The sequence below is a fragment of the Danio rerio genome, chromosome 5 (assembly GCF_049306965.1).
Source record: "Danio rerio strain Tuebingen ecotype United States chromosome 5, GRCz12tu, whole genome shotgun sequence".
Classification (NCBI taxonomy): Eukaryota; Metazoa; Chordata; class Actinopteri; order Cypriniformes; family Danionidae; genus Danio; species Danio rerio.
Window position 1 is genome coordinate 51,935,672 of NC_133180.1, and position 27,476 is coordinate 51,963,147.

General features: G+C 36.8%; 1 protein-coding gene across 3 annotated transcripts in view; it reads left to right on the forward strand.

Annotated features, from left to right (window-relative positions):
• rasa1a (RAS p21 protein activator (GTPase activating protein) 1a) overlaps positions 1-27,476 on the forward strand; it is a 106,361-nt gene that overhangs the window by 17,259 nt on the left and 61,626 nt on the right. Inside the window, exon 1 of one of the 3 annotated variants that reach the window (XM_021476621.3) lies at positions 2,006-2,732. The exons of the other annotated variants lie outside the window; for them this stretch is intronic. Within the exon in view, the coding sequence (XP_021332296.1) occupies positions 2,710-2,732 (23 nt within the window). The 5' untranslated portion in view covers positions 2,006-2,709. Of the gene's footprint in view, positions 1-2,005; positions 2,733-27,476 lie in introns of those variants that run through there. 3 annotated transcript variants of the gene reach the window in all.

Consider the following 27,476-nt stretch of genomic DNA (forward strand, 5'->3'; position numbering starts at 1 on the left):
GCATTTTTGGCACTTTTCTTGAATATTTGTTGATGTTCATTTTAGAACTGAGACCAATACGATGCACATCTTGTTTCAAAGCCAACAACACAATATATTAAAGATACATATGAAGCAGCAACTGCTATGATAGGATTCACACCTATCACAATGTTCGATTAAATTTCAATTCAACACAATGTAATAAGATGCAATATGATGCAATGGAAAAAATATGATCACTTTTTGTGTTACTGTCAGGATAAGCTTGGTTCCTTAAACAGTGACAGTAGGAAAGCTGCTATGTTACCTGCTGATTCTTTCTCATGGGCTTCTATTATAGCTTGTAGATTCTCTATTTAGGTTTATGCCAGCTTTTACTTTTTAAAGATAGCTGAACAGCAGAACATTAGAAAGTATAATCTAAAACTGCTATTTAAAACAACTAAAATCAAATTATAAAAAAAAGACAAAAGTTTAACACATTTGCTTAAAGAAACACTCAACATTTGAGCTTGGACCTTATCCCATTAAAATGCTCCCTTTACAGTTACTGCTGCCATAAAATGTATGTACATGTTAGTATTAATTTCTGCAGAAGGCACATTTAAAGTCAACAGCATATAGCAAAATGCATATTTTGCACAAGATTATTAATCTGTTTAGCACACATGGGTGCAGTCATTTTTATGTGTGTTTTTTTAGCAATTCAAATATATTAAGCATAATGAATAGCAAATTAAATGCCAACTGGTATCTCATGCAAGAATTTTAATCTAATGCATTTTGTCGTTAATTTATTTACAGATGCATCTTCCTATTTTTAGTAGACACTGAAAACTGTCATCCATATGTGAAACTTTTTAAAAAATGGTCAACTAAAAACCGTCAGTCATTGTCATGTAAACAAAAGTCCCTCTCACGCATCGATACCGATAAATATCCGGAAAATTTCCAGAATGACTTTAGTAAAAAAAAAAAAAAAAAACGCTAGGGATATGACTGTATTATAATTGTTTTGCACAAAAGTTTGCAACACAAATTTGTAAAAAAAACTAAATCTTACCTATGAAATGTTCTGCCTTTGTGCTTTGTTTTCTTTGTTTGCTCATCACTACACCTGTACACAGCGCAAAAGTCCAGTATCTTCAGACAAGTAGAGTTGAATGACTTTTGTCCTGGCAGCACTGTACAAATGTGGCGGTCCATATGGGAAATGTGTGCTGGCGCTAACTGGAGCACTCTTTTAAGTGCACACATGTCAAGCAACAGAAGCAGAGCTTGAAGGTAAACAAACAGTGGTTTATCTTAAACATTTTGTTGATAATTTTTTACACAGTTGGCATTAAGAAGGAACATATAAACTCTATCTGACTAGCATCTAGCAACTAAATGTGTTTGGAAAAACATTCAAAGGCTTTTACTTCCACAAACTTCGCGGATGTGAATTCATTTGAATGTTCTGATTAGCTGGAGTAGACGTCTCATGTCATCACGTTCTAAATGTGAACCGGCACTTTTCCATTTGCGTTCACAGATAGCAGCAAATTACCGTAGCGTAGGCCGATACGCTGTGCATTATAGGATATGGAGGAAAAATATTTGTTGACAGCGCTTTACCAACAGAGAGAGAGAGGGGAAAACATTACCTGATGGATCATTGGTAATATTTCCGCAAGATGACTATGTTACAGTTTAGCTAAATTAATTCACGCCTCCTCCTGAAGTGACGAGCGATGCATTAAAACACTGTTTTCCAGCCGCAACCGTGCTTCATTCTCAAAATGTATAGTTTGTCTAAAGCAGGCATACAATCAGTCAGCGCAGTCGTCCCTCCAGAGTAAAAATGACATTTTGTGTCTGCCGGTTTTGTTTACATGCGGGAGTTCATTAGCATTTTCCCGCACATGAATTCTAACCAATCAATAAGCAGTTTAGGAAATATGTACAACAACATCAGGCCAATGACAGATCTGGATTTTGTCAGATGACTGCATTTTTGGTTCGTTTCAACTGGTTTCAACTCGTTTCAACTCGTTTCAACCCAAAGACGGCAGAAAATGCAACAATGTATCATTTATTGCCCTTGGTCCGGACCAAATGAAGCACCCTTAAATCTTTTTTTTTGTTTGATAGGAAGACAAAGGTATGCCTACGTTTTCATTGGATTGTAAAGGTTGAGGAAAAACTCAGATTGAATTTACAGATGTAGCCGACAACGTAAGGGTTGGAAAAAATGCTATTTATACTTTTTCTGTTCAAATCTTGAATTGTCGTCAGGTCCCACCTTTCTTAGCATCTCGCATCCCGTTTGTCCCCTCCCTTCCCGTCCTGCCTCCTCTCTCTTTTGCTGAGCTGTTTTTAATGCTATGCATTATTTGAGTGACTGCCTTCACAGAGGAAGGATGTGAAAAGCAGACCAGGTAAATTCAAACAAAAACTTTATCCTACAGCATCTCTTCGCGTTTACTTGGAGTAATTACCGGCAGGGATTATTTGACTTTTGGATGTCAAATCAGAACATATGTGAGGTGGAACCCTCCTCCTTTTGATGCAGACTGAGTTTCTGTTCAGTGACTTGAAGAGGCGTGTGGTGAGCGAACAGCAGGTTCTCTGGGATATGGCGACAACCAAATGGGAGGTTTGTCTGGTAAGACTGAGACGAGCGACCCCAGCAATACGGCAGCTGAGCGGGATTAGTTTGTGAGTGAGTGAACCGGACAGCCCAGGATGCAGCAGAGGATGAATTCAGCGTAAGTGGGACATGAGAGCTGCTTTTCAGAATCCGAGAAATCCAACTGACAGAACATAGAAAAGAAACATAGTAAAGAACATCCATTTTCCGTTTTACTCTCTTTGCTAAGTTTACGTTCTTGCTTTCCAAATTTATCAGTGAAATTTTTTTGTTACATGCTTATGCTTATATCAGAATTGATACTTGATGTGTTCAAATTAACATGTTTATATTTTCTTTCTTAAAATGAATATTTCCTTAATAATTTGGTCTGTTATCATGCTTTGAGCAAAAAATCTAATATTTTTTAACCACACTTTACAGAAAACAACTACTAAAATGTCATAATTGAATGTCAGACAGGTGGCATGGTGGCTCAGTGGTTAGCACGGCTGTCTCACAACAAGAAAGTTGCTGGTTCGATTCCCGGCTGGGCTAGCTGGCATTCCTGTGTGTTGTTTGCATGTTGTCCCCGTGTTCGTGTGGGTTTCCTTTGGGTGCCCCGGTTTCCCCCACAGTCCAAAAACATGCACTATAAAAGCATATTTATATATCTGCATCAAGTGCACGCATATGCTTTGGCGCAGAGATCTGCGCGGGACTAAATTTTGAATCCTGCTCCCGCCAGGTTTTAGCCCGAACCCAACCGCTCCCGCTTGTATTCAGCATTTGTTGTGCCGCTGCCCCCCCTCCCCCCACCCCGTTTTCTACCCGCCGCGCCAGTTCCCGCTAACAGGGCGGGGGGAGACGAAAACCACCCAGCTATACAGAGTCCAGACAGCCTATAACAAGCTGTCTGTATAAACACACACACACACACACACACAGAAGCAAGCAAGTCACACAGACAGCATCACACTCTCTCTCATTCACACTCATACACACACACAGACAGCACAAATCTCTCTCTCTCATTCATTATTTAATAGGAATTTAGGTACTGGTCAGAATAAGTGACTAGCTGGTAGCTAGCTCTCTGCAACTCTCACATCGTCACCCACTGAAGCTAAGCAGTAAGCATTTGGGAGAACAAATGGGAAAGATAGTTGGCTGCCAGAAGGGCTGTTAGTTAGACCAGCTGGGGGTGCTCAACCTGTTGTCTGTGTGGGTCCTAACGCCCCAGTATAATACAGGGGACTCCGTACTGTTCAGTGAGTGCCATCTTTCGGATGAGATGTTAAACCGAGGTCCTGACTCTCTGTGGCCATTAAAAATTCCTTTGAAAAGAGAACGGGTATCCTGGCCGAATTTGCCAAGTGGCCTCTGTCCATCATCCTTATCACTTGATAAGGACAACAAAATAAGACATTTGTGGATGTATTTGTCTATATGCACATTTTTATCAACCTAAAACTCAGCTAGGTTTCTTTTTTTTCTTTTTTTGTAAAAAATATTTTTAGCATTATGCATACAAAAATAAATAAATAAAGGAAAGTTGTTGCTTCAGCATTAAATAGTTAATCTAGTTAGTTGGCAAAAGCTACTCTAAACAAATTACTGTGTTGTTTAAACCCAAATTTGGGTCAAATTTGGACAAACATAACGTATATTTTTAAAACAGCGGTTAGGTATGTACATATTTGATACATATTTGACCTAAATTAGGGTTAATGCAGCTCAACGTTTTTTAGTTAGTCTTGTAATACATAAATATTACATCAATATTGAATATTACCCGAATAGCCTATGGACATTTTTATAAGCTATCACTCTCCACTAGCTAACACTGAAAATATTTGATTGATAAAAAGGCTATTGTTTGTTTTTTTGCCATTTATATAACGTGACTCATACCATAAACATTGCATTTAGTCATGAAATATTAATGGAATGTGACTAAATTCAGATGAAAACCAATTGTCTCAGGTGGACAAATATTATGCATGGTTTTGTTGATGTCGTTTGACAGTTGTTTTGAGTCACAGAATTAGGTTTGTATGTTTTTTATCTTCATTGTAAATGTTTCAAACCATTTGAGTTGATTATTCATTGTTTTCAAATAGGGATGCTCATTTTGGTTAATTTTGCTAACTGACAACTGCCGCTCGTTAATCAGATATTAACGGTTAATTGATCAGAATTATATTAAATTATTCTAAAAAAATTGACACATTAAATATTGATAAATACTGATTTATTTTAACATGCTAGCATATTAATAACAGAACAAAACAACAGAGCATCCTCACGCACCCGCAGTGTTTCCAACAGCATAGAAAAACTAAACAAAATTAATAAAATAAACAGGCCTTCCCTAAAATATTTCTCTCTTAAATGATTAATTTAGATTACAAAACGAAAACACTGACTGAATCCTTTTTAAGAACCTGCATGGGCTGTTTTTTTTTTTTTTTTTCCAATCATATATTTTTGTCTTTGGTCAAATAAAAATAGCAGATTTCCTCAAATTGCTCGCTCCATGTAAAATATGCATTTATTTAATCCCCGCTGTTATTATTGAAATACAAATCATTATTTTAAAGATTATGTCTTGATATAGTCTATAGTTTCTCCTCTCACTCGAGGTTCAAATGTGCGCGCTGCGTGATGAAAAGACAATGACAACGCACACATAAGTTGACTTTTTGTAAACAGTTTTGTTGTTTAAATATGATATTGCATTAATTTGCATATATGCTTTATAATCTTTAAAATGAAAGCTAAAGCCCCTGTTGTTGTGTTTATGACGCAAATCCAGGAGGCTATCAGCATCAGCACTGGTTTGGCATCAACTCGTCTTTATCAAACAGCAATATTCTTCCATTTTGCTGTTTTGGCAGATATGTCTGTAAGCACGTGTGGTTAAACATTATCGTCCCGGGAGTTAACAAATATGTGTTGCAGTTATATATTAAGGGGCCGATCGCAGCAAACGCGTTTTTTACTTCCAAAAATGCGAGACGCACCACACCGCTTTTTATGTTGACAAGAAAAAAATAAGCGCAGTGCTCTTTTTTTTTTTTTTTGTCCCTATGAAACGACTGAGTCAGCTGGGTATAGATTGTGCAAGAGTGTTGCTGTCTATGTTGTTAGAATTGTAAGATTTGTAAAGTCATACAGCTATGGATAACTTGAAACAGCGAGCACTAGTCTCTTCTACATCTTCAGTGTTTCCTCTAGGATTTTTTCCAGCTGTGGTGGCATAACTTTTACACAAATCTACCAAACTACCTATGGCATTATTTCAATGGCAAATTGAGAAATGTTGTAAGCTCAGTATTATAAGTCGAGATCGTATTTTCGTGCAATACGAGTGTGCTTGTGCGTCGATTTTCTCTGCTTGTGCACGAAACCTATTGCATGCCCTTAAATATGCTGCTCAAGCGCAGATCTTCTTGTGGGCTCTCAAATAAACGCTGCTGAAATGTGATATAGCATGTTTATGTTGTGAGTATAGCTCCAACATTTATTAGATTTGTTAGGAATATTTATGAATGTCTCCAATAGACCTACAGAGCAGCCTTGATGCTCCTTGCAGTAAAGTGAAACGGCTATAAACTCGAGCAAGACAAAGTCATTATTTCCAGAACCACAGACCTTTATCTAATAATAAAGTATAATTATGCAATGTGTGTTTATCATGGCTGAAAGCTATGTTGTGTTTGCTGGCCTCACGCATCTTGCACCTGTCAGTCAGTCAGTCAGTCAGTCAGCCAGCACGTATCCTCAAAGGGTTAAACAAATAACACACAGCACTAAGATTACAGAAGTTTGCGCTGTTATAAATCACTTACCTTTTAATACGTTTTGGTGCAATCGTAATCCGCTATTAAAAACAACAACAACAATGACTGAATGTTTTGAATGAGCTGTATGCTAATGTAGCTGTGGCGGGATGCATTTTGGTATGGAAGAATGAATGTAGCGGAAGCCAGGCTCTTTAAAAGTTCTCTGAAGTTGTCTTGACAACACAAACGCTGCTCTGGGATGAGTCGCGTGCAAAACACTTGCGGCCATTAGTAAACCATTTAAAAGATGCCCCTCTTTACACAAAAGGCGCATTCGATCAGCCCCCTATGCAGCCAAACTCTAATAATATTTAAAAAATTTAATAATTTTAATAATTTAAAATTTTAATCATATAACTGATACCATTAATCGGTTACAAACGCACCTTTTCGGTTAACGGTTAATCGATTATTTTTTAGTACAAGTAAATTGTAAGTGTGCAAGATCAGCCAGAAGAGCAGGTAACAAGTATTCCAGCTTTAAAATTAAAGAGCTTGACTAGAAATTGTGCAGCTGTCAGGAAGGTTCTGATCTTTCTGATTTTGCATAGTAAAACCTGCAGCTTATGATTATGCTTTCTTTGCAATGTGATTCTTAAAGGACAGCTGGTCAGTTGGGATTGCCAGCTGTTATCTCATAGATGCGATAATAGTTGGTGATCCCAACTGGATGGAGAAATTGTTGGAGGGAAAACAATAAATTACGAGGTCTGTGCAGCTACTGTTGTATCATCTGGTTGAAATGGAAAAACAGAGCTGTGTCGTTCGGCACAATAGTGATGAATGAAAACTTGTAATCAGGTTATGGGTCATAGTATGTGGCATAAATTGAGAATAGAAGAGTACTTAGAACTGATCCCTAACTGATGTGGTTTGGACACCTATTCCCTCCAGGCAATCCTGAAACATCTGCTGGTGAGGTAAAACTCCAGCCAGCAAAGTGGACTTCCAGTTATGCCCACTGAGAAGAGAGGATGGATGAGTGAATTTGAAGTGTCTCTGTATCATGTAATGTGTAATGTAATGTATATTTGTATAGAGCATTTATTGTGTATGGCCATTCACCCAAAGCGCTTCACAATTATGAGGGGGGTCTCTCCAAACCACCACCAGTGTGCAGCATGCACCTGGATGATGTGACTGCAGCCACAGTACAACGGCGCTAGGGCAATCACCAAACACCAACTCTTGGTTGAGTGAAGAGATAGTGATAGAGCCAATTTAGTGGATGGGGATGATTGGGAGGCCATGATCGTAAGGGCCGATTGAGGGACTTTGGCAGGACACCGGGGTTACACCCCTGAACTTTACGAGAAGTGCCATAAGATTTTTAATGACCACACAGAGTCAGGACCTCAGTTTAATGTCTTATCCGAAAGACTGGCTGCGTCCGAAACCGCATACTTCCAGACTATAGTACGCTAAAATCAGTATGCGAGCCGAGTAGTATGTCCGAATTCATAGTGTTAATAACTTTGACATGGTGTCTTTGTTATTACATCTTCTCTACAATGTTTATATTGTGTGTGTGTATACTTTCTTTTTCTCTATTATATGTATATTTGATATTTTGGTATTTATGTTATGAAGTGTTCAGTGTAAAACCGGAAGTCTTTTAATTTGAATTAATTACCGTTACGGATATAAACAGACACGGAAAGATCACACATGATCATGGCGTCCCAGCTGTGCGGTCTGCTACGGACTAAAGGTTTAGCTTCTGGTTTGATTGGAGAACAAGGTACTGACACTTCGTTTGATATGTTTGTTTGTTTGTATTGAGTTTGTACATTGAGTTTAAGTGATGTCTGTTTGTTTGTATATGGTTTTCATATTTGCTTACATTTGGTTTCATTTTCTCTTTGTGTACAAGCTCTTACGGTGTTTGCCGTATGGTGCAAGATATACGGTGTTTGGCCTTTGGTATAAGGTGTTTTGATGTTGACGACGGCGTCAGTGAAGTGAATGCTGCACTGAAATAAATTATGGAAAAACACCAGTGAAAGAGGCAATCCTTTATTGAACCAGGGAGCTACAGTAAGAGCTTGCCATCATCGGGTCGCTGCTTAACGGAGTGGACGGCAATTAAAAGGACTTCTGGCATCGGCGCGCTCGTTGGGAACGGTGTGATTGCTCGCTACGGATCAAGAGCGAACTTTAAACAGACGGAGCTACAAGGCTACACACAGCTGCACGGACTGATCTAACGGACTTCACGGCATACAACGGCTTTAAACTAGTTTGAGGATCGCAGTGAGTACTAAAACAAAGAAACTAACTGAACTTTTAAAGGGACAATTTCTCGATTATGGTGTGTGTGTGTTTTTAAAGGGCAATTAACGTTGTTGTGTGTGTTTAAGTCACTTGTTAAATGAATTGTGATCTATCAAAGTGTTTAACTATGCTTTTTAATGCCTTTTTGCATATGGTTAAAATGAGTGGTTAATTTAGTGCCTTATTGACCTAAAATTATTGTGGGGTATTAATTTATAGATCCAAAAATGTCAAAATCAGATATAGGTTCAAAGAAGCACACTAAGCAAGCTGATATAGAAACTAGGAGTGAAAATACACGACGTTCAACACGTGCACAGGTCCCTACTGAAAAAATGTTAGCTTATCAGCAGGAAGAGCAACAAAAAAAGAAGAAAAAGGTTATTTCTTTGTATGATAAATGGAAAATTGAAGCCCGTAATGCACGTGAGCAACTTAAATCGGATCTATCAGACACTCAATTAGCTATTTTAATTGAAACTTTGGAAATTGCTAAAAATAAGGTTCTCAGTGCTTATGATGAATTTAGGAAACAAACATTACCTGATGTTGAGATGAGACGAAAAATGGATTCATGTGAAGCAGTAACAACTGATGTGACCAGAATTGTTAATGAAAGAATAGCAGGAATAGACGGTGATTACAGTTATGAGAGGGAAAAGGAACGTCTTAGTGCTTTGAGTTATAAGTATGCTAATTCAATTTTTGGTTCAACAGCTTCACAAGTTAGTCAGGAAATCAGTGATCATTCAGGTCATTGCTCTGTTTTATCAGACTTGGAGGCGAAACGTGTAGATGCTGCAGCAGAAGTAGCAGCCAAACAAGCTGCATATAATTCTTTAATGGCAGAAACTAAGCAAAAAGAGAAAATAAAAGAGTTAGAAGATCAGCATAAAAAAGCCCTTGAAGTTGAGTTTAAAGAATTAGAGCAAATTCAAGCGCAAAAGGATTTAAAAGTAGCTCAAGCTAAACTGGATGTTTACAGTGAAGAAGTTGAGAAAATAACCAGCTCTTTAAATGATTGTAGTAGTGCGAGTGGATCGGAGTTGTCTCAAGGAAATGAAAGGAAAGAAGTTAATCGACAGGAACAAAATGAGACCACAAATCCATCAGTTAAAGCATCAACTTCTGAATTCTCTGCTCTTGTTCAAGCACTTCAAGATGGCATATCTGCAAGCAAACTTCCAGTTCCAGAGCCTCCTATTTTTACAGGTGATCCTATTCACTTTATTGAGTTTAAGCAATCCTTTATGGCACTTATTGATAAGAAAGGGATTTCCTCTGCTGATAAGATGTTTTATCTCAAGAAATATGTGAGTGGGCCTGCACGGAAAGCCTTGGATGGCACTTTCTTCAGAACTGATGATGAAGTCTACAAAGATGCTTGGGATAAGTTAAATCATCGGTACGGCCATCCATTTATTATTCAAAAGGCGTTTAGAGAACGTTTAGCAAATTGGCCTAAAATCCACCCAAAGGATGCCATGGGACTTCAAGCTTTCTCAGATTTTCTGAATGCATGTCGTGGTGCATTACCTCATGTTAAGGGTCTTCAGATCTTAAACGATTACCAAGAGAATCAAAAACTTATGCAAAAGTTACCTGATTGGGCAATTAGTAGATGGAATCGTCAAGTTACACAGTCTATCACCAATAATCATGAATATCCCACTTTTGATGAATTTGCTGTGTTTGTGTCAACTGAAGCGGATGTAGCATGTAATCCAGTTACTTCCTTCCATGCTCTTCACAATTCAGGATATACAGATGAGAAGGTAAACATGAAAGAAGTCAAGAAAAATAGAGTACGGGTTTTGGCTACTCAATCAAACACTGAAGGGGATCAATATGTGATCAAGTCTTCTAACAAAACTCAATGTGTGTTCTGTCAGAAAAATAATCATCAACTTGACAATTGTTCTAAATTTCTCAGTAGACCATTAGAAGAACGACGGCAATACATACAAGAAAAGAAGCTTTGTTATGGATGCCTGAATTTTGGACACAGTGCAAAAGTATGTCGATATCGTCTAACATGTGATACCTGTAACAAGAAGCATCCAACTAGTTTGCACAATAACAACTTTGTGAAAATGGTAAGAACTTCATCTTCTGCAGTTCAAACGCAAAACGATCCTGAAGATACGGCTAATGCAGTAACGTTAAATGTAGCTGGAGAAGAACCTGGTGTGTGTACTTCTATGATTGTCCCTGTTTGGGTATCTGCGAAACATAATCCAAGTTGTGAACAATTGGTATATGCGCTGTTGGATTCTCAGAGTGACACGACTTTCATTGATAAAAGTGTGAGTGATTCATTAAAAGCTGCATCATTTCCAGTGAAACTAAAGCTGACAACAATGCTTGGAAGGGATACGGTACTTCAAAGTGAGAGAGTGACTGGACTTCAGGTGAGAGCTTATAAGTCTAGTGACTATATCGATTTACCAGCAACTTATACTAAAGATTGTATTCCAGCAAATCGCCACCATATTCCCACGAATGAGGTTGCTGAACATTGGAAGCATCTTTCAGTCATCGCAGACAAAATACCTCCACTACAGGATTGTGATGTTGGCCTGTTAATCGGCTACAACTGTTCAAGATCAATGATTCCCAGAGAAGTGATAGCAGGAGGAGACGACGAGCCCTATGCGGTTCAAACGGATCTTGGATGGAGTATAGTAGGTTGTTCACCACGCTCTGACTTATTTAATGTTAGTAGATTGTGTCATCGCATAGCAGTTAGGGAGCTTCCTTCTATCACACCTGTCAACATAATAAGGGCCCTTGAGAGTGATTTTAAAGATGCAGACGAAGAAACCGTCAGAGTATCCCAAGATGATATTCTCTTTCTTGAGAAATTAAAATCCGGCATAAGTAAAAACATTCACGGTCACTACCAAATGCCCCTTCCTTTTAAAGTAAGGCCGAAACTGCCTAATAACAAACGATGCGCTATGGTTAGACTTGATCACCTTAAAAGGAAGATGGTAAGAGATGAATCGTACATGAAGAATTACAATCAGTTCATGAGTCAAATCTTTCAGAGAGGAGATGCTGAAGAAGTGCACAGTAGTGGTAAGGAAGGAGAAACGTGGTACCTACCTCACCATGGTGTTTTTCATCCGAAAAAGGCAGACAAACTGCGTGTGGTCTTCGACTGTTCTGCAAGGCATGAAGGTTCATCCCTAAATGATCACTTGCTTCAAGGTCCTGATCTCATAAATAGTTTGCATGGCATTCTAATTCGATTTCGTCAACATCCCATTGCACTTACTTGTGACGTTGAAAAAATGTACCATCAGTTTCACGTAGATGAACCCGATAGAGATTTTCTGCGATTTCTTTGGTGGAAGAATGGAGACATCACACAACCTGTTCATGAATTTCGTATGAAAGTTCATTTATTTGGGGCTGCTTCATCTTCAGGTTGTGCGAACTACGGCCTAAAACATCTTGCGACTGAAAATGGGGAGTTGTATCCACTGGGCTCACAGTTCTTGCTTAAGAACTTTTATGTCGACGATGGAGTGATCAGTGTGGAAAACGTGCATGAAGCCATTAAGGTTGCAGACGAAGCGCGACGTCTCTGTGCATTAGGTGGTTTACGATTACATAAGTTCTTGTCTAATAATGAACTTGTATTGAAGGGCATCCCTCAATCGGAGAGGATGTGTGGTGTAAGGGGTCTGGATCTTGCCTTTGATGAATTGCCATTAGAGAGAACACTTGGATTGCAGTGGGATAGGGAATCTGACTGCTTCAAGTTTAAAGTACACCTGAAAGAACAACCTGCCTCTCGGCGTGGCATATTATCTGCTGTCGCTTCTGTTTATGACCCTTTAGGACTCATTGCACCTGTCCTTTTCAATGGAAAGCGAATCTTGCAAGAAATGTGCAAGAATGGCAGTGGTTGGGATGACCCTCTGATGGATGGACTGAGTTTAAGATGGGTAAAATGGAAACAAGATTTACAAAGCCTGCAAAATCTAAGCATACCACGCACATATGTACCATTGAATTTCGGGAAACCAATTAGTATTGAATTGCATCATTTCTCCGATGCTAGTAATGATGGATATGGTCAATGTTCTTATGTCAGAGTAAAGAATGAAGAAGGAAATGTTCATTGCGCACTTGTGATGGCAAAATCAAGAGTTGCACCTCTCAAAGTTGTAACAGTCCCTAGGTTGGAATTAGCTGCTGCTGTAGTCTCAGTGGAAGTAAGTAATGTACTCAAAAGGGAGCTGGATTATCCCGTTGCTAATGAGACATTTTGGACTGACTCTAAAGTGTTGCTGGGGTATATAAGTAATGAAGCACGCAGATTTCACACATTTGTTGCAAACCGGGTGCAAAGGATATGCCGCAGCACAAAAATCGAACAGTGGAGATATGTTCCGACGGAAAGAAATCCCGCTGACTACGCATCTAGGGGTCTCACTGTAAAGCAACTACTTGACTCTGATTGGTTTACTGGCCCAAAATTTCTGTGGGAAACTGAAATGTTTATTCCATCTGAGCCCGCTCCTGCTCTTCTATTGGGCGATCCAGAAGTAAAAAGCCTTTTTACTTTGAATACAGAGTGTCAAAACAGCTTCAATTTGGCCAACCGCTTAACAAAATTTTCTTCATGGACTAAGGCAGTTGGAGCTGTAGCTCGTCTCTTAAGGAGAGCCAACAAGGATAGATCTAGTAGTCTTAGTACCATGCTAGAAAGACAAAAGGCAGAACTCCATATAATTAAATGCTTGCAAGAGAGTTCTTTTAAGGATGAGCTGAAGGAAATCAAGGGTGGGAGAGGTGTGTCATGTGGTGCATTACGTCCTCTTGACCCTTTCGTGGATCTTGATGGTGTGCTTAGGGTGGGAGGAAGACTTACTCGATCAAGTTACCCAGACTCTGTGAAGCATCCCATAATTATTCCAAAGACACATCAAATTACACAAATGATCGTTGCTCATTATCACAACAAAGTTATGCATCAAGGAAAAGGATTTACTGTAAATGAAATTAGAAGTAATGGGTTCTGGATCCCAGGAATCAACAAAGTTGTGGCATCCTTCATTAAAGGTTGTGTTGTCTGCAGAAAACTCAGAAGACCAGTTGAGGAACAAAAAATGGCCGATCTTCCACCAGAAAGAGTTGATCCATCCCCTCCGTTTCTGTACACTGGGATGGATTGTTTTGGTCCGTTTTCAGTTAAGTCTAGGCGAAATGTACAAAAAAGGTATGGCCTCCTGTTAACGTGTCTTTGTTCCCGTGCTGTGCACATTGAACTGCTTAATGACTTGACAACTGATTCTTTTATAAATGCTCTACGTTGTTTTATTGCCATTAGAGGCACAGTTCGACAGCTAAGATCTGATCAAGGGACCAATTTTGTGGGAGCAAGAAACGAGCTGAAAGGTGCACTCTGTGAAATGGATCCAGAAAGAATAACTACTTTCCTTTTGGAAAATCAGTGCGAATTCATCATGAATACACCTCATGCAAGTCATGCTGGTGGCGTATGGGAACGTCAAATAAGAACAATAAGATCTGTTCTGAATGCGACCTTTGCTCTTTATCCAGGGAAATTAGATGACTCTTGTCTGAGAGCGTTCCTTTATGAAGCAATGGCAATTGTAAATAGCAGACCACTAACTGTTGATTGTTTGAATGATCCACAAAGCTTAAGACCCATTACTCCGAACAATCTGCTTACATTGAAGCCAGTGACTGCTCTGCCTCCACCAGGTAAATTTTTGGAGGAAGATGTGTATGCAAGAAAGAGGTGGAGACACGTGCAGTATTTAGCCGAACAGTTTTGGAGCCGTTGGCGCAAGGAATATTTAGCAAACATAGTGACTCGTCAGAAATGGAATATGCCTAAGAGAAACCTTCAAATTAATGACATTGTATTGGTGAAGGAAGAAAACTTGCCTAGAAATGAATGGAAGCTAGGTAGGATACAGGAAACCATTAGTAGTGGTGACGGGCTTATTAGGAAGGCTAAAGTGCTCTTAGGTGATTGTAAACTTGATGCGAAGGGAAAACGTACAACCAAGCAATCCATAATTGAAAGACCAGTGCAAAAACTTGTATTGCTAAAGGAAGGAAATGAATAGTTATTTAAAATTGTGTAAATAAGTGGATCATGAAATCATTTTAAATTTTCTACATATTTATGGGTGTGTATTTATTATCATGAAAAAAAAAAAGGGTATTTATAAAAAAAAAAAAAAAATTTTAAAAGGAAAAAAAAAAAAAAAAAACACGTGAAGAGTTTGTTGCTAGGAAATTATTCGTGACTTGTAATTTGGGTTTAATACTTGCACTCATAATTTGGTGGGAGTGTTAATAACTTTGACATGGTGTCTTTGTTATTACATCTTCTCTACAATGTTTATATTGTGTGTGTGTATACTTTCTTTTTCTCTATTATATGTATATTTGATATTTTGGTATTTATGTTATGAAGTGTTCAGTGTAAAACCGGAAGTCTTTTAATTTGAATTAATTACCGTTACGGATATAAACAGACACGGAAAGATCACACATGATCATGGCGTCCCAGCTGTGCGGTCTGCTACGGACTAAAGGTTTAGCTTCTGGTTTGATTGGAGAACAAGGTACTGACACTTCGTTTGATATGTTTGTTTGTTTGTATTGAGTTTGTACATTGAGTTTAAGTGATGTCTGTTTGTTTGTATATGGTTTTCATATTTGCTTACATTTGGTTTCATTTTCTCTTTGTGTACAAGCTCTTACGGTGTTTGCCGTATGGTGCAAGATATACGGTGTTTGGCCTTTGGTATAAGGTGTTTTGATGTTGACGACGGCGTCAGTGAAGTGAATGCTGCACTGAAATAAATTATGGAAAAACACCAGTGAAAGAGGCAATCCTTTATTGAACCAGGGAGCTACACATAGAATTCGAAAATCGGTATGCGGGAAGTACCCGGATGACTTACTACTTCCGTCGAGATTCTAGAGTGCACATCCCATGCATGCTGCGCTCTCCCATGATGCCCCGCGAGCGAATTCATGAATGGGAGTAAAGCGACACAATTTATGCAGGTAGGTCATGTGACCATGACAAAATGGTGGATGTAGTACGTCTGAATTCCATTCATACTTTTCACGTTCACACTGTATAGAACAGACTTTTCTAACAGCCGAGTAGCACGTTTAAATTCAAATGCAGCACCTACTGAGTAGTAGGCGGTTTCGGACGCAGCCAGACTCTGTCTATCATAGGCAGAGGACACCTCCAGTTCCCCAAAGCGGAACCTCCTTTAGCAGTCTGTAATGGCCCATTTACACTAAGTGGTACAGTATTGTACGGTAATGGTACAGGTCGGTAAGGGTCACCTTTATCAGGCTTGCTCTTCCACTGCCAAAAGGATACCAATGGCAAATCTCAAAATAAAGCTGTACGGGTCATTTACATATCATATGAGAAGCAATTCTCACAAAATAGAGGCTTTATACAAAAAATACTTGTGTTCATTACTAACCTTTCTTTGAACATGATTTGATTTAAACTGCAGATCAATGCTAAAAAATAGCAAAATATCCTACTGTAAAGTCTGCAATTATATAGAATAAATAAACAAATGCAACGTATATAAACACAAACAGACCCATTTACAGACAGCATACATTAAGTCCTTAATTGGGTTCATTTTTTGCAAACCTCTCATCGTTTTAGGTTTCTTAAAAGAGTCATTTGCTCCTTGTTTTTTTGGGCTTCTCCTTTGTTTTTTAACGCTTCACTCTCATGTTTGTACGTTTCTAAAAGGATCGGATATCTGAAGCACTTCAATAATCACATGTTCGTTATTTCAAATATAGATGCGCGGCAAGCTCAGAAAGTGAAACCGCTTGTGCTTTAGACGGCCTTGTAAACAACGAGGCACACCGTAGATTCTGCTCTTCTAATTGGCTTTGTCGCTGTTCATCAAGACGATGACAAGGTTTGTTTAAGCTTGGGTTGACCATGGCTCATTATTATATGTATATATTATTAAGATGTAATGTCTTGGCTGTGTTTTAAAAATGGCACATTCTTTGTTTTCATCTAGTGACGTATCTCTGTAAACCAATAGCATTCAGCTGCGTGTCTTGCTCTGCCTTTTGGTACCCTTTTGTTGAGCTGGGTACCCTTCCAAAAGGGTAACCAAAATGTGGTACGGTATGGTTTTTGGTACTTTTTGAAAGTGGAAACGGCCATAAAAATGTAGCGAACCAAACCATACCTCTGAGTGGAAATGGGACATAAGGCAGTGATTGAGAGTAGTGCAGTCTTAGTGGAGTGTCTACATTTGAAGCCTGATTGGTTCGCATTATTATTATATCATTATTATTATTATTATATTAGCAGGTTATTCTGAGCAAGAGCAGGTTATTCTGAGCAAGAGCAGGTAATTCTGATCAAGAATAGTCAAGAATTAAGTATTCTGTTGTACAGCATTGCAAAGAGGGGTGAGAGAAAACAAGTTGATTGGACATGATAGCTTAAAATTTCTCTACAGAGAGGTCATGTTTTGATCTTCTGTTAGTCTTACACAATTACGTGATGCGATTTCACAGGTTAGAGTTGATCAAGTTTGAAATTTGAAATGTGGTGACATTTCCGGTCTGCCGCATCCGTATGTGTATGAATGGCAAAATGGCCTCATGACAAACTGAAGTTTGACCCAATGCTTTACGATGGCAATAAAAACCCATCAAAAACAACCCACTTTCTTGAGACTGAAAAATGAGTTTCCTCAAACTAAATGAGAACTTACCTGGATCGAATTTTAAATGGAGTGCAACAGGCCTTAGGTTTTTTTCATTTGGTGTCCCCCTTGTGCAGAACATGAAGTAGACTCAGTTGACAGCTGGCAGCCTAGTTGAAGGGCACTGTTAATGCCATTTGGTTTCATGACTCTCATACTAATGAATGGTGACATGACATCTTTAGAGGTGTTTCTGAGGCATTTGAGACCCATCAAGAGAGATGGATAAGTCGAAAGCGATTAAGAGAGCTAATATGATCCCTCAATCAAGTCTCAAAAAGCTTGCTCTGCCCTGACTTCCTTCCAGATGAAGTGTTGTAAATTGAAAGGTCCACCTTCTTTTCCTGATATCTGGTATGGACAAATTGCAAAAAAGCAAAAAAGGTCATGTTTTGGCTAGCTAGGAAGATCACATACAGTAAGAATAATGTTCTGCTTCCCAGCTATCTTGTCAGGATCTTTTTGGGCCATTTTTTTAGTGAATAATTTAGACAGTTAGTTTCTTTCAAGGCTTTTTAGATCTAAAAATACCAGCTTTGTCTGGAAATCATAAGATATTCAAGTGTTTCAGATTGAGGTTGAAGTTGAGTGTTGAGTGCCGGCAAATTCACTCTCTTATTGGGTTAATTTTGCACTCAAGGCATTTTCGCTTCATGTGTGAAGTACAACTTTTCTTGTGAAGTGTCATGATGGTGTCTTGTTTGTGGGTTAACAAGCACATGGTTTTCTCATCTTTATTTGTGATACAGAGTTCAGTTCTGTCAAGACTGTGAATGTACTTGCTGATCTTGTGTTGCAGTCTGTTTATTTTTGCCTGCCTTGCAACACACATCATTTGATTTCAATTAAAACAAGGTGCAAAGAAGGCCGTGTCAAGGCAGGCTTTATTGAGAAAATGCCACATGTCCACTTCCTGTTTCTCTTCTTTTGCATAAATCGGGTCGAGGCAAACAGACTTTTGCAGTGATGCTTCAGTATGTTAGCTCTTTAGTCTCAAATGCAGATGTGTAGCCACAGATCTCGAGATGGTTAAAGTGTGTGGTCTCAAGGCGCATACTTGTTTTTTGGCATGAAAACAGGGAGGTTATTGCATACAGTTTTAACATATTGAAATGTCAAAGCTCTGAAAGTTGAAGCATTAATTTGCATTGATTTCTGCTTGTGGCCCCTTTTATAAAGTGAAGTTAAAACAGCAGATCTGATATTCTTAATCAGATGAAGGTGGTGATGCTTTTTCTGTACTGGTGCACCTTTCCTTTTTTAAAAATGTATTACTGTTTTTTATTCATTTATTATTTATTTTATTCATTTTAACATTCTTTTTTTTAAACTGCTTTTAAGATTCCCAGTATATATGGGTTTATATTTGAATAAAACAACCTTATTTTATATGAAAAACATGACTTTTTTTTTTGCAATTTTATCACACATTTATAGAATAAAACTATTCATATGTTGTCCAATATTCCTAATGAATCCAGTAAATTTAGTGAAACTATTGATTTATTTTCTGTTTTTCCCATTATCAATGATTAGCATATAAATGTAGAACAAAGATATTTTCAAATTTGGGGAATATGAATGATGCTAAAAATTCAATGATAAAAAAATATTACAATCATAAATATGAAATAAATCTAATCCAGAGGTCACTTTATGAGCATTTCACCATTTAATTTGATTATCGTCATATGAGTACCTAAACTTAAAACATCCTTCGTTTATTTTATCAAAGTAAAACCTTCGCTTATCTTAATTTGTGCAATTTAAACAAGACAAAGGTTTCAAAGCAAAAGCATGCACGTTATTTAAATCACCATATTGCATTTAGTTTTGTTAGTATTTTAATTCAGTTTGTTATTAGATTAGATTGATCTGAAAAAAAATCACGATCTTGATTCGACTCTATACACGGTTTTAATCCAGCATCTCTACGATTCAGCCAATTATATTTTTAAGTTTGCAAGAAGCATAAAGGTGGTCGCACAAGTCTTTACGTTTACGTGGTGTGTAAAGTGTCACATGCTGTATTTATAAGGTATAATTTACCCAGAAATGTCATTTCTGTCTTAATGTAATGATGTATTGGCATCCGTGAAATGACACGTGAGCTGATACACTGTTTGTTTGCTACTGAGAGAACATGTGCTTGTCCGCAAATCATGTATAGTGAACAGAACCTGCATAGACTGTAAATAACAGGTAATAAAGGTGTAAATAACTTTCAGTTTGTTGCACAGATTGATTGTTTGGGAGCCACAAGGGAAGTATGATTTGCATGGATGTTTTTTTTTTTTCTCAGTGATGGCAGCCATGACGTGAGTGTATATGTATATGTATATATATATATATATATATATATATATATATATATATATATATATATATATATATATATATATATATATGTATATGTATATGTTTGTATAATTACAAATGATGCCAATTTAGAGTATTGTGTGAGGGGCTATTGATGAACAGGCTTCTTGGCTTTGCTTGTGTGTTTGCTTCATCATCTATTGTTCATTATGTCCAGCACTAAAGAGTCCTTCTTAATTCTTTTCTCATAGCTTTTGTTTTTTTGGGCCAGTGATTCATTTTATTATGCAGTAAAACTGTACATCAAAAGTAATAATTACTCATTTTTAATAACACATTTTTCTTTCTTCCATGTGCCATTTTGTCTTCCCAAAAATAAAAGGCATTGTTGCATTTTCATTTGATTCAAAAAGGATATTTATTTTTAAAAAGGTTGTGCCAATACGATTTCCAATTTTCTTTTTTGATTTATGAAACCTTCTGAAATTCTTCCGACATTTCGAAAACCTTACAGCATTTCATAGGCCCTACTATTGTGAAAGTTTGAATGTCATCATTGTACACTATACTGTAACCAAAAGCAGATATGAAACCTTTACCTGCTTCTTGTCAAGTGCACCACATGAATCACTGGACTGTTGACACTGTACATGCATCTAATTTAATACCAGTGTTCCGCTTCCAAAGAGGAAAAGAGATTATGATGTAATTTACTATTTTGATTCATGGTTTCTGTTCATTGGAGGCTTCAGCTAGCGATCAAGCACTGACATGATCAGGCATTCCTCAGGATAGTGTGCTTGTCTTTATCTCATCTGGATGTGTTGTTTACCCATAGGCCTTCGTTGTCGGCACAGGAACTGCTGCTATGAAGGAAAGATGATAAAATCCCTAGCTTGACTGTTTACAATGAACCTGATGCCAGGCCTGTTTCACACACAGTTATGTAGTCTGTATTTTTTCTGTGCCTTTTTTAACATATTGACATACACCAAACAGGAATGTGGTTTTAGGAGCAGTGCGTTAAGAGCATTGCAGCAAGTCTCAAAAATAAATGGATTGACTCAATTTGGTCATTGCATCATAGATGCATGTATTTACAGTCTACTGTGTCTTATAATCAACACTTTTTTTTTCTTCAACTATTGAAAATGAAAGAAAATTATGCCTTTAAGGACCTTTCAAGAGTTCACACTTAGCTGATGATTAATTATAAAGCTTGTTTGGCATGCTTTCCCTGGAGAAACCCCCCTCTCATAAGATTCTCGAGCCTGGGGCTCCCTCCCGTTGCAAGGCGAGAGGGGAGTTTGAGCTCAGGTAGATCACGAGAACTCCTCTGCTGTAGTAGCTAATGAACAGATGGTGATTGCTCTTAAGAGATAACTACTTACTAGGTGCATGTCTATGGTGCCAATTTGGATTAGTCAACTAACTTAAGTTGCATGTTTTCGGATGGTGGTAGTAAATCGGTGAACCCAGGGGACACCCACGCGAGAAATGCACTAAAATGCTGTGAGTTTTAGTTACAAAAAGGAACTGAAAAGATAATAACTAACTCAAACTTCTATTCAAATTTGTTTAGAATATTCAGAAATTAAACACTAATTTTTCTCTAGAGCAAACAATAGTTATGGCGTTAGTTATCACCTGATGCCTTTGTGACAGCTGCAAACAACTCTGAAATTATACTTTGCTGTTGCTTGCTACTAGATATATTGCTTGATACTAGCATATAGCTGCCTGTGGTGCTTTTTTAGGTGATGGTTGTTGTATTTCCTCGTATTGTGGCAACAATTCTGCGACAGCTTTTACAAATTACCTGTTTTTGATTGGTGTCTGGAACTTTGAAACAAATATTCTCATATTACCATGGGTCAACGATAAGCATTGCCCGATAGCCCGGGGCAAGAATGTGAGACGCTCGGGACAGTAGACAGGATCGTAACAACATCATAACAACCTATACAGCAAAGAGACAGCAACATCAAATGATGATGCTAAAAGAAAACGTTTGTTTTTAACTTTTTGGAAGCAGACATTGTGAGGGTACATCACGACTAAAAAAAATGAAGTGATGTTTTGAATAGTTTGCCATCAGTTTGGCAGGTCAGCCACGTTTTGTTCTGCAATAAAACACTTGCACATTTTCCATACCACTACTTTTGTTTGCATTACACTTTTTAAATTTGCTCATTATACATTAATTACCATTTTTTTATATTTAAATTCTAGATTCACAAACATTTAAAAAAAAAAAAATTGTGGCTAAGAAATAGCTATTAACTTTTTTGGTGGGGCCAGTGAAAAATCTGAACCACTGGTCCAATCAGGCCAGTAGAAAAAATCCTTAGCGTTATACCCTGATTATCGACATGCTGTTTTTCTTTTATATGAATTAATGCTTCTGAAGGGGCAGATGCCATCATCGCACTTGTCCACGCTTTCCTGTTTGTTTATTTTATTTTCAATTTCTGTACCTGAATACTGTTAGACTTCCGAGAAAACCATCAAATAGAGCTATTTAAACTATCTTGTAAAACAGTATATGCATCACAATATTGCAGAAAAAAATTATTTCTCAATATCAGATTTTTCCAATATCGTGCAGCCCTACAAAATACTGTATGTAAGATGCTATTGCTACTTATATATGTATACATCATTATAATAATAGCAATATAGAGTATGGTGTGATGGGCTAGATTTACTCTTAGATTTACGACTTCTGCCACTTGTGTGTTTGCTTTTGTACATCATCTCTTTTTCATCATGGCCAGCTCTAAGGAGTCCTTCCTTATTCTTTCCACATAGCTTTTGTTTTCTTGGGCCCATGATTAATTAGAAGTTTTAATAGAGCACGTTATCCAGCTCACTAAAAACCCTGCATTGCTGACGTCATTTTTATAGTGAACAGAACTGCAAAACAGTCCCGCTGAGAAGAAAACGCAGCCTCTGGGAATTATGAGGGACTCTCCTTCTGCTAACAGTGCACTTTTACTCAAAGGACTTCTTCATAGAGTCTGTCTGTTCAATAAATTAATGCAATGAGAAGAGGAGCTTAGCCTAGTTAAGCCTGCAGTGTGCAAATTACGCCTACACACTTTATCATGCTTGAAAAAAAATGGGCCAGAAGTTGGCATGGCCAAGTGTGATCAGTTTTTAACCTTCAAACTGCATGATATGTGTTATAGAGCAAGCGTTTGACAGTCGTGATCACAACATTTTTCTTTAATTATGTAGCCTAATTTAATATCTGTTTTGTGCCACTTACAGCCTAAGTCATGGAGGGTTGCAAAACTTGTAATAATAAAGTATTCACAAATCGACTACACATTTTTTTGCAGGGGTGTGGAATCAAGGAAGGGAAAATTCACCAAAAACGAAACTTCTGTCATTGTTTACTCCAGTGTTTTCCAAACCTGTTCCTGGAGGCACACCAACAGTACATATTTTTGACTTGGCTTATCTGGCTTATCTGAACCATTCATTTCAGGTTTTGGAATCTCTTCTAATGTTCTGCTGAATTGATTCAGGTGTTTGAATTGGAAGAGCAGCGCTTCCCTTAGGTTCCCCACACCTTTTAGCCACATCACATAAATAGTTTTAACACTATTTTATTATTATCTGTTTTAAGCTTTTCTCTTTTCAATGGGTTAAAGTAAAAAAAAAAAATACACCATTTATTTTATGCTATTCAGGAGCCATGTGCACCAACTGACAGGTCAAATCTGCTTCTCACTCCCACACAAGTTCAGGTGTAATATATTGTCAAGTGTAATATATATATATATATATATATATATATATATATATATATATATATATATATATATATATATTATATATATATATTATATATATATATTATATATATATATATATAATATATATATATATATATATTATATATATATATATATATAATATATATAATATATATATATATATATATATATATATATATATATATATATATATATAATATATCAAGTATATATATCAAATATATATATAATATATAATATATATAATATATCAAGTGTAATATATTGTCATCATCAAATCAATAAAATATACTCACTATAAAACCCTAAAGGTTAAGATAACCTAAGATAACTTAATGTTTTAAGTTCAAAAACTAATCCTAATAAGTACTTAATCTATTTGAGTAAATGAAGCAATTTGAGCACAGTAAAACCCATTAAGTTAAGGCAACTCCAACTGTTTGAGGAAAACGTTTCCAAAAAAAAAAATAATAAATAAAAAAAAACATTTGGGTTAAACAACCAATATATAAGAGTACTGTGAGCTTAATTTTACTTAAAGTAATGAGGTATTTAATTAACTCATTTACTTCAACACTGAGTTCAAAGCTCTTTTTAAATGAGTAGAATTAACTTTCAGTCAATTTTGAGTGAACTACATTAATTTCATTTAATAAAGTTGACTGTTGTGTTTTACAGTGCAGTATATGAGAAATAAATGACAGAAAAAGGAATAAAACAGACAAGATCTCTAAAAAATTATAATAATTACAAGAATAAATGTGTGTATATTGTTTAGATAAGACAAAATAGTTGATTAGCCATTTCTAATGGTGTACAAATATTCTGCAGCCAATTTCGATGTAATTTCGTCCTCTCTGAGTGTTTATTAAAGTTTTTCTGAGTCATTTAGATTTAAAGAACTAATTATTTAATAACTCTCACTCTCACGGCTGTGCGCATAAAATTAACTACAGCTTAGAAAACAAAAGCAAAACCAAAAACTGGACATTTTAGGAAGTTTAGAAACGCCAGCCGGACGCAAAAAGGTGCAGGTTTCTGTGGGCCTGCAAACTGTCTGTGGTAGTGGTGACAGTTCTTGCGCACACAGACCGAGCAGTATGAAACGGGCAAAGGAGAGATTTTCCACTGCTTAATTGCTCGTGGATGTTTGTTAATATCAAGCGGATACAAAATAAGTGTAAAGTATGATAATAATATTAAAAAATTTGGTGGCTATTAATAAACCTGGGCGGCCTGCCCAAATAAAGTCTATAGCAGTGTTCCAAATGGCACACTATACACTATGCACATATGCACTTACACACTCAACAGCAGAGTATATGAATGTATGTCATCCCAAATGGGACACTAATGTTTTTTTTTACTAAACTGAAATACAAACCGTTTCCCTGATGATGTTTGATGGTTGCTAAATAAATTACCAAAAAGTACCAAATAATACTTGCCATAAGTATAACCGCATTCACAATCGGGAGGCTGTATAATCACTCTCGTAGGAGAATTTTGCTTTCACAATCTAAAATAAATAAAGTAATCTAACATGTGTGCACTATAGCTCCATACCTTCCACTACATGAGGAAAGCAGCAGCCGTTGAGTGTGTGAAGTGTCCAACATTCCACACTTCATTTTACCGGTTGAATAAGTGCATCATAGGTAATTAAAGCACACTTATTATTTTTAGAGTTTTCAGTGTGAATGCATTGCTTAGACTATTTATACTACAAAATGGCGTAGAATAGTGCATAAGTATGCGATTTTGGGACGCACCTTATGTGTGGGAAGCACTAAGGAGGTTGAAAATGTGTGCTGTTGGTGTGCCTTCAAGAACAGGGTTTAGGAAACACTGGTTTACTTTATTTGATTTTCTTCTGTTGAGCACGAAAGAAGATAGTCTAAAGGGAAAAAAAAATCTGTATGATTTGTTGATAAATATGGACACCAATGCCTCCCTCCTCAAAAAAACAAATACACATTATTTAGAACATTTTGTTTTGTGTTAAACAAAAGGGTGACACTTTAGTTTAAGTAACAGTTCACACAATTTACTACTCACTTATTACCCGTCTATTATTAAGATATTAAGAATTTATTAGTAGGCAACTTAAAGTACGATCTTATTCTACATCCTTAATCATACCCAATACCTAAACACTACTGTTACCCTCCGAACAATTATTAAGCAGCTAATTAGTAGTTTGAGCAAAAAATTGCAGTTAACGATTTGTTAATAACATTTATTGTATATTAAAATAATGTGCGACCAACGTAAGAAATTCATAAAACCACATAAGAATAAATGATGAGGAAACCTCTTTAGATATGGTTTTTAGCTGAACCCATGGTTGTTGCTGATTCATACAGTATACAAGTCATTTATAATTAGGGCTTGACATTAACATCCACCAACCCACCAAATGCGGGTAAATTTCCGTTATGGTGGGTAAGACAGCTGCTCCCATTAGCCACTTTAGCTGGCTGAAAATTATTTTTAACTTGTAATTTTTTTTAAAACAATAAGGTTTGACAATACAGATGGCCCAAAGTGCGAGCTAATGTGATCTCAGAATCAAGATGCAGCAAGACTAACAAAACTAATTGTGTTGGCACAAGCAAAAGAAAACAGGTAAATACCGAATAAGAGGATGATCACTAGCACACACAAGTGATGTGATGCGCGTGACTGTTAAAAATCGTGCTCGAAGCAACCGTGCCTAGAGAAGACGCAACTGGTGAGATCTTGCACCCACAGTCCTGCTGCTTTTAAGAGCTCAAGATTCAAAAATAAAAAAAATCTTTTGTAAGCAGCAGCGGTCACTGCTTTTGTTTTAATTATTTTTTGAACAGATTATTAACAGGTCTAACATTAATCGTGTGCTCGATTGATCATACTTTCATTATCACACACAGTATGTTTTTTTTTTTACTTGCTATCATTGCTTACAAGTGTTGTTGTTAATATAGTTTAATTATCATTTTTTTACAATAACATTGTGTTAATATGATATTACCTCCCCATTTATGTGTAGTTAATTGCTAATCTGGGACATTTAGCCAGGACAGACTGCTGTGCATATTTTAGATATGACAATAATTATTTTCAATGTAATTTTCTTTAAAAGAAAAGTTTTGAATTAAAAAGTGCATAGCTATATTTTGCTTGTTTTGACACATTATTTAAAATTTGTGGCTAAAATAATTATTTATTTATTTTTGATGTGAGATCAATTTGGTAAATCTTTAATTTTAAGCTTTGAAAAGTCATGTGAAATAAAAACTAATTGCAATGCGACAACCCAGTTGCTCGTGCACATTAAGCAAGCTCATACAAAAAGTGAATACAAACACACACAAAAGATGAAATGAATGAGGAGGTATGTGGACATAACATAAAATCTAAATCAAGTAATTTTAGCACGCCAAAGTCAAATTTATACATATAAAACTTATTTTACCAACAACAAAATTGTGACTAATGAAAATACCAAGTGACTAGTAATGTTGTAATTCTGCTAGCCACAGTGGCCGGTGATCAAAAAAGGTAATGTCAAGCACTGTTTATAATCACTATGAGAGTCAAAACATGAATAATTATTACCTGTGTCTTATAAAACAAAATATTTTGGATTATTTGCAAAAAATACTTTAGAAATGGCTCTTTCCAGAGAACTAGATGAACCATTTTGTGAACCAATCATTTTCAATGTCAAACTCTCGATCAAAACTCAAGTCTGCCAGTCACTTCTTGAAATGAGGCAATGATACTAGGTGTGCCACCCAAAATGTCTCTAACTCAAACATGCTGACCAGCTTTACGCAGATGCTGATTTAATTTTTTTTCCAGGATTTTTATTGGTCTGAGGTAATATTAATTTTTTTGAGCT